Source organism: Choloepus didactylus, chromosome 1 (genome assembly GCF_015220235.1).
Source record: "Choloepus didactylus isolate mChoDid1 chromosome 1, mChoDid1.pri, whole genome shotgun sequence".
In the NCBI taxonomy this organism is placed as follows: Eukaryota; Metazoa; Chordata; class Mammalia; order Pilosa; family Megalonychidae; genus Choloepus; species Choloepus didactylus.
The window spans coordinates 240,657,289-240,675,794 of NC_051307.1; the positions used below are offsets into that span (position 1 = coordinate 240,657,289).

General features: G+C 48.6%; 1 protein-coding gene across 1 annotated transcript in view; it reads left to right on the top strand.

Moving 5' to 3' along the window:
- The window catches only part of SLC6A11 (solute carrier family 6 member 11), a 136,580-nt gene that overhangs the window by 21,369 nt on the left and 96,705 nt on the right, over nt 1-18,506 (top strand). Inside the window, exon 5 of the mRNA XM_037801967.1 lies at nt 9,942-10,074. Within this exon, the coding sequence (XP_037657895.1) occupies nt 9,942-10,074 (133 nt within the window). The remainder of the gene's footprint in view (nt 1-9,941; nt 10,075-18,506) is intronic.

Below are 18,506 nucleotides of genomic sequence, written 5' to 3' on the forward strand. Positions count from 1 at the left end.
AGGACGTCTTCACTGAAAACAGGCCTGTGGTAACCAGAACACCTCTGTCAGCTGGGAAAGCATGTGGCTGGTGTCTGCTGGTTCTTTGCTCCTGGGTTCTGGTTTCAAAATGGCTTTCTCCAAAATGTCTCTGGGCTTCTCTCTCTTTGCTTCTCTCTCGCAGCTCCTGTGCATCCTTGGCTTGTTTTCCCAGGATGTCCTCTCTTAGCATCTCCAGAGCAAACTCTGGACTTCATCTCTTAGCTTATCATCTCCAAATGTCTTTCTGTCTACCCCTCCAAGCGTTTGGGTCTGTGTCAGCTCTTAGCTTCTCCCAGGGGCAAACTCTGGATTATGTATCTTAGCTTCTCTCCAAAATGTCTCTCTCGGCTCCTCTGAGCTCCTTCTCTCTGTGAGCTCTCTTGAAGGACTCCAGTAAATTAATCAAGACCCACCCTGAGTGGGCGGGGTCATACCTCCATGGAAATAATTTAATCTAAAGGTCTCACCCATTGTTGGGTGGATCACATCTCCATGGAAACATTCAATCAAAAGGTCCCACCCTGCAAGGTTGGATTAAAAGATCATGGCTCTTCCAGGGTCGGTAACAGCTTCAAACCAGCACAGCCTCTTCATCCAGGGCCTCCCAGTTGCCATCCATGGCAAGCAGTGACTCTTTGCCCTCTGGAGGGTCATGAGGTGCCATGGGGGTCAGACTTTGCCCAAGCTCTGGTTGCTTGTTAGCTCAGAGCTGCCGTCCAAGGGGAGCAGGGTCCGGGAATGTGAACATGCCCATGGGAAGGCTTGGGCAGCACTTGAGGGCTGAGTCCTGGGAGGGAAGAAAGGGGCAGGAATCTGAGGACCTGGGGCCTGCAGCCTTGCTGGGTGGGATCGGTGTTCCACAGGTGAGAATGGGCTGCAGGGGAAGTCCGTGTGTCTCAGCCTTCCCTGTGGACGCTTGCTGCCTGACTCACAGACCCTCTGTTTACTTCTCCCTATGAGGGAGAGGATTTGGGCCCTTTCCCTGTATTCCTGAGTAATATGCCCCACTGATAGACTCACTCTCTTCTTTCATTCCCTCCTACTTCCCTGGATGTTACCCTACAGCCACGGGGGAGCACAAAAAGCATTGAACTTGGGCTCAGGAGGCCAGGCTCTGCCCCCTACAGTTTTGTGATCATGGACGTAGTAAATATTCTTTTGGAGCCTCAATTTCCTCTGAGCAATGGATATAAAACAAGGTAACACATGAAAAGTGCTGAACACTCTTCAAGTGTGTTCTGTGCAACGTTAGTTATTATTGCTTTGGAAAAGCAGAAACATGATGGGGCGGGGAGGGACTACCTTCTTAAAACTTAACACCTGTGTGGAGGTAAAATTTACACACCATAAAACCCACCTACTTTCAGTGTACAATTCAGTGTTTTTTAGTAAATTTACTGGGTGTAAGTAGTATCACAATTTAATTTTACAACATTTCCATCACCCCCAAAATTGCCCATTTGCAATTCATCTCCATTCCTACCTCCAGGCAACCACTGATCTAAATTCTGTATCTACGGATTTCCCCGTTCTGAACATTTCATATACATGGAATCATACAAGACGTAGTCTTTTGTATCTGCTTCTGCTTACCATGATGTTTGTAGGCTTCATCCATGTTTTAGTATGTATTAGTGCTAAATTCCTTTTCATGGCTGAATAATATTCCATCTTGTGGATATGCCACTTTTGTTTATCCATTCATCTGTTGATGGGCATTTGGGTTGGGTCTACTTTTTGACTATTACGAATAATTTTGTGAACATTCATGTTCAGGTGTGTGGACATATGTTTCTATTTCTCTTTGATAGATACTTAGGAATGAATTTGCTGGGTCTTATATTTAACTTTTAAAGTTTATGTTTAACATTTTAAGAAACTGTCAAAGTGGCTGTGCCATTTTACCTTCCCACCAGCAATATATGAGGGTCCCATTTCTCTATATCCTGGTGAACATTTGTTATTGTCTGTCTTTTTTATTACAGCCATCCTAGTAAGTATGTAGTCATATCAAATTGTGGTTCTAATTTGCATTTTGTGGGAGGCACTTCTAAATAAATTTTGGAAACACTGGATTAGACAAAGCTGTACAGGTGATTTTATTACAGGAGTTTTCAGAGTTTTTAATTATGCTAACAAGTATTGAGAATCTCTAAGGAAGGCTACAGGGTGCAGCATGTTCTCAAAATGAGGTCCCAGGGTGACCTCGGAACTTAAAGTGTCTTGAAAGGATTGGTGTTTGGGGGATCCTTAGCCTAGGGCAGGAATCACCAAACTACTGGGCAAATCTAGCCTACTGTGTGGTGTTATAAGTAGAGTTGTATTGGAAGACAGCCATGCCCATCCAATTACAAAATTCAGTATAGGGTTTTCATATTGTGCAATAGGCTTGAGTAGTTGGGAAAGAGACCACAGGGCCTGCAAAGACCGGAAATGTTTACTATTTGGCCCTTCAGAGAAAAAGTTTGTTGACCCCTGGCTGAGGTCAGTGCCTGGTACATAAAGGGGAACCAGCCCTGAGGGTGGCGTGGGGTCTGCTGAGATGCTGTGTCAGTCTTTGTGGTATTCAAGGGGGCTTGAAGGATGGGTAGAATTCTTTTGTATTGTGGATGCAGAGATATATATATATAATAAAATTTGTCATTTTAACCATTTTTAAGTGCACAATTCAGTGACATGGATCACATTTACAATGTTGTGCTGCCGTCACCACCATACATTACCAAAACATTTTCATTGTGAATCCATAGACTTTTGATAGATAGGGAGGATTGGGAAGGACAATTCCTGGCAGAGGAAGTGGTGGGATGATTTCTGGAGGACACGGAAGTGCAGGGTGTGTTTAGAGACTAGTGAGGACTTCTGCAGTGATAGAAGAAATTGGAGAGGTAGCTGCAGACCCCTCAGTCCAGATTGCCTGTTCCCTGGCACCCAGGTGTCTTAGCTCCAGGCATGCTCATAATTCCACGATTCTGGTCCATCTCCCACAAAACAGTGTGGTGGCTCTGAGCTCTGCCTCTGAAGTCTAACAGTTGTGGCTTCAGGTTCTGCCTCTGCCTTCCTGGGCACATTTGCCTCCCTAAGCCACCGTTTCTCCAACTGTAAAATGGGAATAATAACGTTGTACTCTTCTCAGAGGATGCTGTGAAGGTTCTGTAAGATTCTTATGTGGCGTGCTTGGACCTAACAGCACATGGGAAATGCAAGCCTTCGTTGCTCTTATTTTTATACCCCTAGATAGTAAGCTCCCTGAGGGTGGAACGTGCTTGCTTTATTCCACTACAGCTCTAGTCCTTAGCAGCACCCAGCAAATATCTGTTGAATGAATGAATGATACTGAAGCTGGGATTTCTTGCAGAGGCGATTTCTGTTCTGTGTCCCCAGCTCAGTTTAGGGGTCCCTGCTGTGGACTCTGTAGGAGCAGGTCCCATCCACAGGAAGAGTTGGGAGCTGTACCTCTTTTCTTCCCAGAGAAGTAAGAGGAGAATCCTCAGGCTGCAACCCTGGAGGGCAGGGAAGGGCACATTTGTTTTGGTGACAGGCCCTTCTTTTTGTTTGTTTGTTACTTTGGGAGACCACAAAGAAGGAATGAGCAAGGCTATTTATAGACCAGCCCCTTCAAGCCAGCTTTTGGGGCATCTCTTTGTCCCTGGCAGCACTTTGCCCGGTGGCAGGTTAAATGGGAATCTCCAGGCAAAGAAAGGTTATCCTTGGCTGCTCCATGCAGGACATTAAAATGAGGGCTCCCCAGGCCGGGCTGTCTGCAGGAGAGAGAGGCCAGCACTGTTCTGTTTCCTCCAGCTAAGATAGATCACTGGTTGCTCTTGGAAGCTGGTGTGTTTGGAACGGAAGCTTCAGGTATGATGCTGTTTGCTTCTCTCCAGACTCAGCCCCTCTGTGCATGTAGGGAACCAAGAGGGAAGTGATGGTGATGCCTGAGCAGCAGATTTGGGTTTATGGTCACTCCCCTGAGACTGGCAAGACACCCTCTCTCCAGGGTCAGTTTCTGCAGGGCACTGTGCTGCGTCAGCATGAGAAACACCTGGTTTCAAATCCCAACCTCTCTGGGCCTTGGTTTCCCCATCTGTAAAACAGTTCTAACAATTTCTCCATTGAAGTCCTGTTGCCATGAGGTCTGAATGAAGCAAGATGTGTGGCCTGCCAGATGGTGCCAGCTCCCTTCCGGTGCTTTCCTCTAAGAGTCTCTTAATAAGGATATCGTTTGCTTCTAAGCTCACCTCTTGTTTTCCCCCACTCTTCCCCTCCCATTCCTGTAGAAATGGCATCTCCGGGCCCAGCACAGCCTAATACCTTCAATTGTGCCCTGAATTCTTTCCCTGCTGCAATCTCAGAAACATTTTCCCTTTTCCCGCCTCTTATTCTTCCATTACCTCCTGTATCTGAAACCTCTCTCCCTCCCCTTGCCTGTCCAAGTCATGTCAATCTGAAAATAAAACAAAAATAAAACAGCTCTCTGTACCCTGTGGCCCCTTCAGCTACCACCTTCTCTCGGACCTGGCAGAGCCAAACTTCCTAAAAGAGTCACCTCACTTAGGGTGTCACCTCCCATTTGCTCCCCACTCACCACCATCTGGGGTCTTGCCCACTGACTGGATCTCTGTAGGCTCCCCACTTCTCCTGGTCCCCAAATCCAGCAGACATTGCTCCTTCTTGTTAGCTGCTCAGCAGCATTTGGCAGATGAACTACCACACCTCCTGGAAATTCCCTTCGAGGATTCCATCTTCTGTTGCCCCCTTACCTTTGGCTCATCCCATCTCTGCCTTCTCTGCCCCTTACATTTGGGGACTGGGGGCTCTGTTGCAAACCCTTTCTCTTCCCACTCTACCTCTCTCTCCAGGTAGCTTCATGCTCTCCTGGGACACTCTGTAGGGTAAGGACTCAGGTCTGAGTCTCCTTCCTGCATTTCTTTGCTGATCCTTGCATCCAGGCACATGGTTGCCTCTGGGCATTGCAGCTGCTTGGGTGTCCTGCAGGCACCTCCAGATCATCTTGTCTAAAGGAATGGGTCTCCACCTTGCCTCTCCCATCCTGCTCAGCTGATGCCCCCTCCTGCCCACCCACCTACCCCTCATCCATCCAGGGACCCGTGTGGCATGAACTGGGTGTCAGCCTAGACCTCCCCTTTCCCTGCAACCTGTGCCTTTTGCCTGTGCTGCTCCCAAACCATGCATTCCTCTCCAGAACTGTTCCCTAGCCTTAGACCACGCCCTCCCATTTATTGCCCGAATTGGGAAAAAATTCTTTTCCCTGGGCTCCCAGCCCTGTTCCACCCTCACCATCTATTCTTCCCACTGCAACCAAAGAGGATTTTCTAAAACATCCATCTGATGGTGTCTTGCCCCTGCTTGAGATTCTTCTGTGGCTCCCCCCACCCTGAGGGTGAGGCCCCAGCCCCTCAGCAGGGCTCACAGCCTGGCCCTTGCCACCACTGCAGCCTCCTCCTCCCTCTGCCTCTCGCCCTGCACTCCTGAGGCACCAAGCTGACCCAGTGTGACCTTCCCGGGCCGTGCTGAGTGTTCCTCCCAGACTTCAGGCTTTCACCCTTGGCCCCAATGTGTCCCCCTCCCCCCACTTTGCTAACTCTCCTCCTACCCTTCATGACACCCCTTCCTGTGCCCCACATCCTGATCCCTGGCTCTGAGCCTTCATTCCCAGTGAGGGTCCTCTGCTACACCGAAGTGCTTTCACAGCCCCCGCCCGGGCTGCTTCTCTCGGTCATGACCTCTCCACGCTCCGCTCTGGCTGCTTGTTCGTCTGCCTGCCCCGTTAGATCACGAGCTCTTTACAGACCCCCAAGCTTAGCACAATACCTGGCACATTGAAGACACTTTAATAAATATGACTTGAATAAATTAATAACCGTACAAAAGGATGCATGCTATATACTACTTTTACCTGGTACAGAGGTGTATAAGATAGCTTAATTTATAAAGAAGAGAGAAGGGAGATGATTTCAATGTTATGGGGGGGGGTGGGGTCTAGAAGCTAGCACTGGGGCTCTGGGGCCAGGATTCTTGGGTTCATGCTTGTGGCATGACTTTGGGCAAGTTCCTTAACCTCTCTGAACCTTGGTTTCCCCAGCTTTAACAGGGTGATGCTAACTGTCCCTATGTCAAGGACAGTTGGGAGGGTTAAATGAACCAATGCTTGTAAAGCCATAGAAGGTAGCTGTCATTCTCTGCATTTTACAGGTGAGGAAACAGACTCAGAGGGGTGATACTCGTCGCTCGAGGTCCCACAGCCACTAAGTCAGAGCTGGGATCTGAGCCCCCCTCATCTTTGCATGTGCCGAGGTTGGAAAGAGCAGAACTAAACCTTGGAGCTCTGTAATTTCAGCCTCTGGGTGGAAATCTCCTGAAATATTCCACATTCTAGGCTGAAAGAGATTCTTCTGTGGCTCCCCCCATAACACTTCTTGAAGAATCTGCTTTACTGCCTGGCACATAGTAGGTGCACAATAAATATCACTTGGGTAGATGAGCCCCTCCAAAGAGCCCCATCTGCTCTTCAGAATTTCCTGCTTGCTGAGTGGTGTCAGAAGGTCCGTTGCTGGGCCTTTTTTTTTTTTTTTTTGCCAGGGTGTTGGCAGCAAACTCTTCCTTATTCAGGCCTCTCTTGTGTCCGGTGCTTCGTGGGGGAGGGTCATTAAGAAAGTTTTTTCCCAGGAAGAGCTGTGCCTCCTCCAAGTCTCCGGAGTTGAGTGTCCCAGCCCCCACACCCTCAAAGGCTGCCCTTGTGGGTTTCGGAGCAGCTCCAGGTCCCCGCGAGCTGAGAACCTGGCTTCCGAGCCCCCTTTCTTTGGAAACCAAAGGTCCGTTCCCAGTTAAAGTCGGCGTTGGTAAAACCTAAGGAAAATAGTTTTAGGATGTTTTCAAATAGTGTCTGGTGGAACAAAAGAGCAATTCATCCTCCGTAGCTTTTAGTAATCTGCTTCCCATTCTGGGAATTAGATTGTTCAATTAAGCGAGAGGGCACCGAAGCAGGCAGCACCACCCAAAAGTTTGCAGCTTCCAAAATGTGGACGAGAAGGGGCGTCTGAGCCAGCTTGCTCCTGGCAGTTCTGCTCCTTCTTTCTTCCTCTGTCCCCACGCGGTTTCCAGTTTTCAGATTCCAAGTTGGGAAAACAGCTACATCAACAAGAAGGCATGTGTGTGTGCCCTGCAGCTAGAGGGGGGCCTTGTGTGTTTCTTTTATGACAGATTCAGGGTGACAGTCTGGAGCAGTTGGTGCGAATGCACCCGGGTTATATCCATCTGCAGTGCCCAGTTCCTTTCCTACTCTGGGTTGTCCTTGCTCAGTCATCGGCTCTTGGGTGTCAGGGATACGCTGAGTGGCAGTTTGTAAGGTGCAAGGCATATGGAAGCTATACAGCTTTTAATCTGGGGAAAAGGAAGAATTTTTTTTTAACTTTTTATTTTGAAATAATTTCAAACTTACAGGAAAGTTGCAAAAATAGTGCAAAATCCATACAGAAAACTCCAGCATACCCCCATTCAGATTCCCAAATCCACCAACCTTTAAAATTATGCCACATTTGCCTTGTCATTCTTTCCGTCCATCCATCCATCCATCCATCTGTCCCTACATCCATCCATCCATCCATCTCTCCAACCGTGTATCTGTCTGCTCTTCTGTTGGTCTATCTACGTTCTAGACATTTGCGTGTAGGTTATCTACATCATGCTCCTTGACCACACAATACTTTTATGTACATTTCCTAAGAACAAGGATATTCCCTTATACAACCACCTAAAGTACAGTCAAGTTCAAAAAATTTAGCATTGATAGAAAGCTTACAATCTGTATTCCAATTTTTTCATATGAGGAACAAAGACGGATTTTGTGAGTGAGGGTATTTTTCTGAGAAGAAAGTTCATGCCTTCAGTGGATGATCAAAGGATCTCACCTCCCACCCCTGCACGTTTCCTCCCCCCAAAAAAGTTAAAAAAATATTCAGGTGGAGGTCTGAATGGCAGGCCATTCCTTCATTACCAGGAAACTCTGCTCCTGTGGTGCTCAAGCCTCACTGTACATAAGAAACCCCTGGGGGGGGGGGGTCACGACAGAATGCAGTTACCTGGAACCTAGCCACAAAGGTTCTGATTCAGTGGGGCTGGGGTGGGGTGCAGAAATGTTTGTATTTTAGGCAAGCACCCCAAGGATCATGCTCTGGGACACACCACTCGGTTATCCTAATAGATTCTCTTAAAGGTCTCTGTTGATAAAGTCTGTCGTTTTTAAATGCATTACCGGTAGGGACTGCTAAGATATAAGAAGTAAATAAAGTACTCGTTGCTAACAGCTCGTAAATGAGCAGCCGTCTCCTTTCTTTCTCAGACCTCTTTCTGTCCAGCATATCCTAGTAGAGGGCAAGGACCATCTCAAGCTTACCTTTACCAGCCTCCATAATGACTGTAGTACCCGGCACATAGTAGGTGCTCAGTAAAGATTTACTTACTTGGATGTTGCCACTTCTCCTGGCTATGGGAGTGAGAGGTGGTTTCCTTTTGGGTAGCTGCACAGCTGCATGCAGCCCAATTTTGTTTGGGGGCCTGCCTGATTTCTCCAGTGGGGGTTGGGGCTGGAGGGAGCCAGTGCTAATTGGTGTCATTCAGTAATTAATGCAGAATCAGGCCCCAAGTGGATTCCCAGGGAGACAGACACTAAGGGAGGTTTTCATGCTTGGTGGGATGGGAGCTGCTTTCTCAAAGGACGTTCCCAGAGCACCGAGGCGACTGGCATGGTTTGGTGGGGGGTGGTTTGGCAGCCTGAATGGGGTTCATGGAGCAAGCTTGGAGGGGGTTTGTGTTGGTGCCACAGTTCCACACAATATGGAGCGTGGCGAGTTTGACTTTAAAGAAACACAAACCAGAGCCTTGGGCGCTGGGAGCCAGGCCCGGGTTGACGCTAAAGAATTGATGGGTTCCGAGGGAAGGTCTGGCCCAGCAGACCCAGGACCCGCCCTCTCCTGTGGCCCAGGCCCTGGGGATGCCCCTGCCCCATGGCATGATAGTCAAGGCTTCCTGTGCTTCGTCCTCTGTTCACCTTTTCGGCTGTTTCCTTCTTATCCCTGTACCCCAAGTATGCTCTGCTCCATCTTCTGGGCCTTTGCCCCAAGTCTTCCCTCGGCCTTAAGCACTCCTTACACCCTACTTCTGCTGGCTAAATTTTATTTATCCTCTAAACGTCTGCTCAGATATTGCTTCTTCTAGGAAGCTTTCCCCGATCCCCTGTAGCAGTCAGGGTAAGTTGAGTTATGCTGTGGTAACAAATGCTCCCCTGCACATCTCACTAGCTTGAAGCAACGAAGTTTATTTCTTGCTCACACTACATCTCTGGCATGGTACCCCATGCCAGGAGGGCTCTTGTAGTCACTCAGCAACTCAGGCCTTTAGAGGCAGCATCTTAACATGTGCTCTTGCAAGAGCTGGGGAAAGAGAACACGGGGAGCAACATCGCCTGGCTCTTACAGCTTCCACCTGAAGTGACACATGTCCCATTGGCCAAGGAAGCCACACTTGGGCTCAACGATGTATAATGTGCACTTGGGGAGGAACCTGGAGTATTTGTGAATAGAAATAGGGGCTCCCAGGCACCTCCCAAGGTGGGCTTGGTGCCTTCTTTGTGTCCCCAAAGCCCCCATGCTTCCTCCCCTGTACCCATTATTGTACTAGAAACCATCTGCTAATTTGTTCATCTTTTCCCATAGAAAGGCAGGGGCCTGGGTCTTCGTTCTCTCTGAGGCACCCCGTGCCCAGGCCAGGGTTTAGGCTCACAGAAGCCACTTAGTGACCCGTGGTAGGTGGGGTGAATGAGTGAGTGGGCTTGTCTCTGCCCCTCTGCAGCCCTGGCTTGGTCGTTCCCCAGCCCCAGCGACGCTTGCCCCTCCCTTCCACAGGCGCCGGGTCCTGGCCATCTCCGACGGGATCGAGCACATTGGGAACCTCCGCGGGGAGCTGGCCTTGTGTCTCCTGGCAGCCTGGACCATCTGCTACTTCTGTATCTGGAAGGGGACCAAGTCCACGGGAAAGGTAAGAGATGGAACTTCAGGCAACTAAGGGGGACAGAGGAGGGCACGAGTCATCCTTGTGCAGACTCCCAGCTGAGTGCCGGGGAGTTCGTGTTGTAAAGGCCAGCTCCGAAGTTGGGAGGTACAGGGAGCGCTGGCCTGGGAGTCCATGCCAGTGCCCCAAGTTTAAATTCCATGGGGTCTGTGTCTTATTTGCTGCACATTTTAGGGCTATTCACTTTTTGCTTGTGAACCTTCATTTCCTAAGTTATTTCTGTGCAATGTCCAAGCCTTGCCCTGTCTGTCTTAACGAGCTGAGTCACACTAGGTAAGGTGGGTTAAAGTACTTTTGGGTGAGGAGTATGAAACTACTGTGATGATTCTTTTGTAATTTAGACATAGCTCCAGGAATATGTAAGGGCAAGGAAGGCTGGCTGCCTTCACGGACAGATCCTGATATCCCAGTGATGTATTTCTCACTTCCCTGAAGTCTCTGCAGCAATAAACAGTCCTCTTCCATCTTGGGGTCTTGCTAAACCACCTGGATCACCTTCAGGGTCGCTGTGGCCAGGGAACTGAAATGGGAGAGGGCAGCCTGGCTGTTAGCTGCCCTAGCTTAGAAGATACAGGCAGCCCTTCAACTCACCAGCCATTGGCCAGAACCCAAGACACGGCCTTACCTAACTGCAAGGAAGACTGGGAAATGCTGGAGGGCACAGGAGCATTTGAGGAACACAATGGTCTGTGCCAGAAGGATTAGTACAGCAATTATAAGCTTGTAGCTCATGCCTAAACCCAGCCCACCGGGGCGTTTTATTTGAAGAATTAAACAAAAGTTGCCAACATTTAAAAATCAGATTTCAGGTGGAAAAAATAAACCTGAGTTCTGACATCCCTTGATCAGTTGCTTTGTCAACACTGGGCTTACATACCCACAGGGCAGCCTTGGGCTGAGCTGAGCAGCAGCCACCTCCTTAGAAGGGACCCCTGGTTGGCCACAGTCCCCACCATTCCCTATTGTGTGCCTCATCCTGCAGCTGAGGGTCAATGCCATTCGTTCTCTCATTTGTGCTACTCGTTCTTCTTACTGACAAGAGGAAAACAAGGGTTTCCTATATCTGGGTCACCCTGATCACGTCACTCATTGCCTGCCTGCTACCATAGGCAGCTGTTTGTAAACTGTGTTCCAAGCCATTGGCTGGGGCAGGGGCTGGAGACAAAGCCTCGAAGGAAAAGGGAATTTAGCAACTCAGACTCTTTTAGAAAAAGATGGTCCCCTCAGCTCCCGCAGCAGTGGATGCGATGAGGAGGAGGCTGCTCAGGGCTCGACTGCTTGAGGTTGGGTGGGCCTGCAGGAGGGAAGGTGGGGGAACAAAGAAGAGATATCAGCAGGCGCCACACTAGGCATTCTAAGGAAGCTTTGGGTGGATGGAAAAACATCATCATAAAGTGCTTGGGGGATCCCAGGAAGTAGAACAGGGATTCTCATGTCCCTCCAGCCAAGGTGATTTTGCTATCTCTAGCTTGTGTTATAAAGACAAGAAGATGTTTCTAGTTTTCTAAAACATAACATTGTTGCATTATTGATACACTTCTTCAGACTATATACACGCTGCTCCCACCCTCCTCCTCGCTGCCTCTTCTGGTTAAAGGGGAGGGAAAAGACTGGAATCATTCCAAGACCTGGAATCAGGGTTCAGATTCCAGGTCTGTCACTCACTGACTGTGAACTTGGGTGCATCATTTAACTTCTCTGAGCCTCAGTTTCCTCTTCTGTAAAACAGGGATTGATAATGAAGCTCACCTCATGGTGGAGGGGGTTGGATTGTGAGGATTAAATGTGTAACGGAGTGTGTGACTAATGGTAAATGGTCAGTGAATGGGAATTCTTTAAAATCATGCTCTAAAGATGAAGTTCATCCATTCTGGAAGGACTTTCTGAGTACAGGCCTTCCTCATTTTATTGCACTTTGCTTTATTGCGCTTTGCAGATATTGAGCTTTTCACAAATTGACAGTGTGTAGCCACCCTGTGTTGAGCAAGTCTATCAATGATGCTTTTCCAACAGCGTGTGCTCACTTCATGTCTCTGAGTCACATTTTCCTTAAGGTCTGTATGTTGCTTTTTTAGACATGATGCTGTTGCACACTTAATAGACTACAGCCAAGTATAAGCATAACTCATGTGCACTGGGAAACCAAAAAATTCATGTGGCTCACTTTATTGTGATATTCACTTTATGGCAGTGGTCTGGAACTGAACCTGCAATACCTCCGAGCTATGCCTGTACCTGTTATATACCTAGCGTTATGCAGTCAGTATCTAGAGATGAATAAAACACAGTCTGTAGCCTCCCCCCAATAACATATGCAATAGGGCTTTGTAAACCATAAAGAGGATGGTGGAAGTGTCATGGTGGTTATTATTATTGCAACTACTGCTGCTTTCACCCCCTTCTGGGAAGTTGAGGCAGAAGCCCACAGGCCTTGGCTGGGCAGCGGCTGTGTGTGGACCTTTTGATTAGGTCATTTCAATGGAGAAGTGACCCACCTCATTCAAGGTGGGTCTTGCTGGAGTCCTTTATAAGAGGATAAAACACACAGAAGCAGAGAGATGAAATTGAGAAGCTCACCGAGAAAAGCGCCAGAGAAGCTAAGAGAGGACCCACAGAAAATAGAGAGAAAGCCACTGAAACCAGAAGCTGAAAGCAACAAAACCTGAGAGTGGAGGAACAGCAGACAGTGGCCATGTGCCTCCCCATGTGGCGGTGTGTCCCAGATGCCGGCACCCTGTCTCCAGAGCCCAGGTATCATCCGGTTGATGCCTTGAGTTGGACATTTTCACAATTAATAAATCCCCATTGTAAAAGCCAACCCATTTCTGTTATTTTGCATTCCGGCAGCTTTAGCAAACCGAAACGGACAGGCAGGCCAAATTCTTGGGGATGTCAGATGAGGCTTATGGGGACAGCAAGGGAGGTAACATCTATCGATGGCCTTCTACTCACATGACACTTTGCTGGGAACTTTCACCTACATTAGTCTTTCTAATCACCACAATTCTGGGGGAGGGGAAATACTCCTATTTTATAGATGGAAAAACTGAGGCTAAGAGAGGTTAAGTCACCTGGCTAAAGTTACAGAGCACATTTATACCTCACCCCAGATCTGGCTGACCCTACCTTGCTACTCCTTGGACTCTGCAGTGCTTTGAGTGATGCCCTTTCACATGCATCCCTGAGCCTACCTCTTCCTCATCGTTAGCAGTAACCATAATTGTCAATAGTAATAGTTGACATTTATTGACATTTACTGAGAGCCTCCTTTGTGCTTCACATACTTGCTCCATTCAGGCCTTGAAATGACCCCATGAGACAGGGGCTGTCCTTACCTTCATTTTACAGATGAGGGAACTGAGACTTGGAGAGGTGAAATAACTTACTCAAGGACCCTCAGCTGGGAAGCAGAGGACTGTGACTAAAGACAAGCCTTGGTGACTGTGTCGTCCGTGCTCTGAATTAATGGGCTGCCTGCCTGTCATCTGTGAGATGGGGACAGTGACAGTGTCCTCATGGGGTCAGGAGGAGGCAGGCCAATCATATAGTTTAGTATAGAGGGGTTTGCACCGATCATTGGTTGCAGCTGGATCTAAATGGAGTTATTAAAGGATGCGAGATGAGCCACGTAAGCATGATCCTGAAGACTGGGTTTCAAAGGCTCTTCCACATGGCCCATGCCGAGACTGTTAGTAACTGGGATGAGGTGTGGCTTCCAGAGCTGCAAGAATCCTTAGAAACCATCTGGTCCACCCCCCACCCCCCACCCTCCTTATTCTGTGGATGAAGAAACTGAAGCTCAGAGAGGGGAAGGACCTTGTCCAAGGCCACACAGTGACTAAGTCAGACCAGAACTAGAACCTGGTGCCCCAGCTCCCCAGCTGTGCATAAATGATGTGGTTCTTGGGTCCCATCTGACAGCTTGGGGTGACCAGGAGCCCGGGTTATCAGCTAGACTCTTCAGGGAAAGATCCAGGGCTTCTCTTAACTATTTGTTACTTGCTTCACGTTGGAGATGAGCCCAGCATCCAAAGGTGTTTTTTGGGTTCTGTACATAAATGCCTAAAAATAAAACACTGGGTCATCTGAGGTTTCCTGAGTGGGCAGAAGTCACCCCTGCCTCCCTGGCCAGGGTCCCTCTCGGGGGGCTGGTCAAGGAAGGAGGAGCCCCGTCTTCCCGTCACTGTCCAGGTGTCTCCTCGTCATCTCCTGAGTGACGTTCAGCCCGTTCTCCATACTCAGATCTCAGCAGAAATTTCTGTTTCTGATAAATGCCCATTAACCGTAGAAAAAGTTCTTGGCCCCCATGCTATCTCCAAGATAAAACTATAAAGCCGACTATAATTCGGTTCAATGAGCATTTCCGCCTCCTTAGGAAATTGGGAGAATTTGGGGAAATAGAGGCAGAAATGCAGTCCCGGCCTTTAGGCGGGTGGATGGTTTCTCTGGGATTTGGGAAAAGTTCAGAGATAAATAAGCCAAATGGGAGGCCATAAGAACACCTGGGGCCGAGTCCCAGCAGTGCGTCCCAGAGGCCGCGTCAGGCAGGAGCATGGGCCGGGGAGGCTGGGCTGGGTGAGGGTCCCAGCTCTTCAGGCCACCCTGTCCCGGGCTCCTCCTCCAGGGTCTTACAACCCTCTCAGGTCCTAGCAAAGGGGATCTCTCCAGGGTCAGAGTGAACAGCAGAGACTGAGCAGCTGCTCTGAAGTAGAGAGTCAGTAACTAGGTCCCAGCGTCAGGACTTAGCACAGTGCCTGCCACATCACCACTGCTTGATAAACATTTGTGGAATGAATCAATTCCAGCTGCGCCTCAGCTCCCTGCAAAGTGCCAGGGGATACTGTTGAGAGGACGGTGCATGACCATGTCCTTGCAGACGATGCAGATTCCTGGAGGTGGGACAGAGACAGATAAGCAATTGTAATTTGGAATATTAGTGCTAGCATTAAACAGTAGAACAGTTGAGAGAATAAGATCCTAAGAACTTGGAAATTCTAAGGTTGGGTGGGCTGTTAGAATATGGCATGTCAGAGCTGGGAGGCATCTTGGTTTTTTATCCAAACCCTATTTTACAAATACAGAAGTGGAGGTCCAGAGAGGCTGCAAGTTTTGTCCAAGGCCATCCCACTTGGAAGAGGCAGGGCTGGGATTCAAACTCATGCTCATCTTACAGTCTGTGCTCAGTTCACAGTTTATCTCCAAGGAAGTAGCTGCAGTTTTAGTTCCACATATTATTCCTCTTTTTCTAGATGCTACTAGAAATTCCCAAAGTCTCCTTTGGATTAAAAAAAAGCAATAAAAACCTGTCTCAATTGTATATTAAATGAGAAAAGGTAGCATCTGCAACACTTGCTTTATTCAGGAGGAAATTTTCAGGCTATCTGAACTTGACATCTTCTGGATGGTAAATAATTTCACTCTCGATAATTGAAACCTGGATAATTGAAATCAAGTGACCAGAACTTGGAGACATCTTTGTGATTTTCCTGTGTCCTTGTTTTATTCATCAACCAAATTAATCTCACCCATCTGTGCCACCGCACCCCCTCCCTGTCTCACAGGGCTGAAACCACAAGTCATTTTTAACGATTTCTCTCTTTACCCCTCATCCACTTATGGACCAAGTTTATTTCTTTAATGACGCTGGAAAAAATTCTGTCCTCTACATTCTCCTCCACCCACCCACCCTCCTATCCAACTATGCACCCATCCATCTATGCATTCCCCCACCTACCCTCCTCCTATCTGTCCATCCACCCACCCAGTTAACAAATATTGAGCCCTCAGCAGCTCTCTAGTGTCTCCAGAGTGAAAATTGTTTGTAGAATTTCCCATTGGAACAAACATCTTGCTGATACTTAGAATGATGCAAGTGAAATGCCTTGTATTCTGTGAAACGATTTTAAATACATGCCAAGTGCTCCTGTTTTTATTCTGCTGTATCATGTGTGGCAATGTTATGGTTTTGTGATATTTTCCTAGCACCTGCTATGCATATTTGTTTTTGACTGAAAAAGACTGATCATTACCATGTACCTTTCTCTTGTAGCTTTTCTACAACTTAGTCTAATCCAAGGATCAACCAGCTATAGCCAGAGGGCCAAATCCACCCACTGCTTGTTTTTGTAAATAAAGTTTTATTGTAACACAGCCACATCCATTCATTTATGTATTATATATGGCTGCTTTCAGGCTACTACAAACTCAGAGTTGAGTAGTTTGGACAGAGATGTTATGGCTCCCAAAGCCAGAAATATTCACAATCTGGTCTTTTACAGAAAAAGTTTGCAGACTTCTAGTCTAATCTAGTAAACTAATCGTGCAAATTTATTTTTCATATAACAAGAAACTTCAACATCTGAATTGTTGTCACACAAAGGAGGGACACTTTCAGACACTGAAAAACTACAGTGATGGTTTTGAGATGGAGAACTTTTCCGAAGGATCCTTAAAATCCGACCCCAGCCTTTCCAGCTCCTGCTTATAATATCTTGTATCCGAATGCTCACTTGTGGCTATCATTCACCCATTCACCCTTTCTCTCATCCAGGGAATATTTATTGTGCACCTACTGTGTACCAGGCACTGGGGTGGGCTGTTTTCAGTGGTGAGTGAACCACTGTAGGTTACAGACGAGTGGGGGACAGGTAATAAACAAGCCATAGAGTGCCGTGGAATTAGAGAGAAGAATGGGGGTTGAGGGGCCTCTGGAGAGGGCCGGGAAGGCTTCCCTGAGAAGCTGAGTCTTCAGCTCCGTCCGCACCAGAAGGATGAGAAGGGATCAGCCAGGTGAGCCACTCTGCAAGGTTCTGCAGTGGGACAGTCGGGATGAACTCGAGAGGTGGAGGAGAGACAGGGGACTGGAGTCATTGGTTGAGAGGGATGGTGGTGGGCAGGGGAGTTGGCAGGGGCCAGACCTCACGGGCATGCTGAAGAGTTGGGGATTTGATTCTAAGAGCAATGGAGAACGATTGCACATTTTCTAGCAGGGGCACCCAACATAGTCTGATTTTTTTTAAATGCTTCTTCTGGTTGCTTTGTTGGCAAATGGATTGGTGAGGAGCAGAGCAGCTGTGAGAGACCTGTTAGCAGGCACCCAGCGTGGTGGTTGCAGCAGAATGGGGAGAAGGGGTCAGTTTGAGAAGCCTTCTGGCGTGGCATCCTTTTTTCCAGGGCAACCTTGAACCTGGCCTAATGCTCTGTAGGGTTTGGGATCTTGCTGCACCTGACTTTGCAATGGGGGTGGCTCCCCCAGCCTCTGTCCTGGATGCCCTGCCTTCTGCAGACAGCTGCTCCTGTCACACCCACCAGACAGCCAGGGTCTCCCCTCGTGCTGCCCCCTCACCCCTTCCCCAGATGGTCCCCGTTCTCTGCTCCGTCCCCTGCCCAGTTCCTCCTTCCGTCCCTTGCTTGGGGGATGATTTATGGATTTTTTCCCCCTCGTATCCTGGTTTCCAGGAGCAGTGGTTGAGAGGGGAGGGCCCTGCAAAAACAATTCTGGTCCCTTCCCCGCCTCCTCCTATTGCCATTTTAAAGGAAGCTGCAGGATTAGCTGGGATTTTAAGAAGAATCGTGCCTTTTCACTGCTTTAAGGCTCTGTTTTCGTTCTTTTCAGAGTTCCAGGACACCAAGGCAGGAAAAACACACACACACTCACACAGAAACAGCTGCAAATAGACTTCAATTGATTTTTTCTTTTCTTTTCCTCACTTCATTCACCGGCAAGTTGAAGCATTGGAGGTGGCGCAAGGACTTTCACCCAGGCCACCTCCTCTGGGTGATGATCACGGTTAAGCAGACCCTCACAGGGTGCCTTCCTCGCCCCGGGCCCTGTCCTAAAGCCTTCACCTCTATTAACCCATTCGCCAACCTGGGGAGGGGGGTCAGGTCATGGTTCCCATTTCACAGATGAGGAAACAAGGGCACAGAGAGCTGAAGCCACTTGCCCAAGTGCACCCAGAACCCAGATCATGGGGTCACGATGTCAGGGTCCATCAGGGATGCACGGTGAGGCTTAGTGAGTTGTAAAGGTCAGGAAGGAATGGAGTGGGGGTCCCCTGGGCTGGCGGATGACTAGGCAAGCCGTCCCTGCTGCAGCCAGGCTGCCGAGCCTTCTCCTCTCTCCCCTCCACCTCCACCAAGGCGGGCTGCCCACGGGCACCACTGTCAAGAGCCCCACACAGAAAATTTATTCTTCAGGAGCACCCTGTAAAGTGGCTAATGGATTCAATGAGGCGTAAAGAAGGAGTGAAGGGGGCAGGGGCAAATAAAAGGGAAAGATGTGTGAAAGAGAAGAGAACAGGCCAGGGGAAAGAGAACTGGCCAGCGCTGCCTCTGGGCCCTGAAGCGCCCTTTGTTGCAGCCTGAAGCGGGCAGGAGAATGGCCCTTGGTGGCAGGC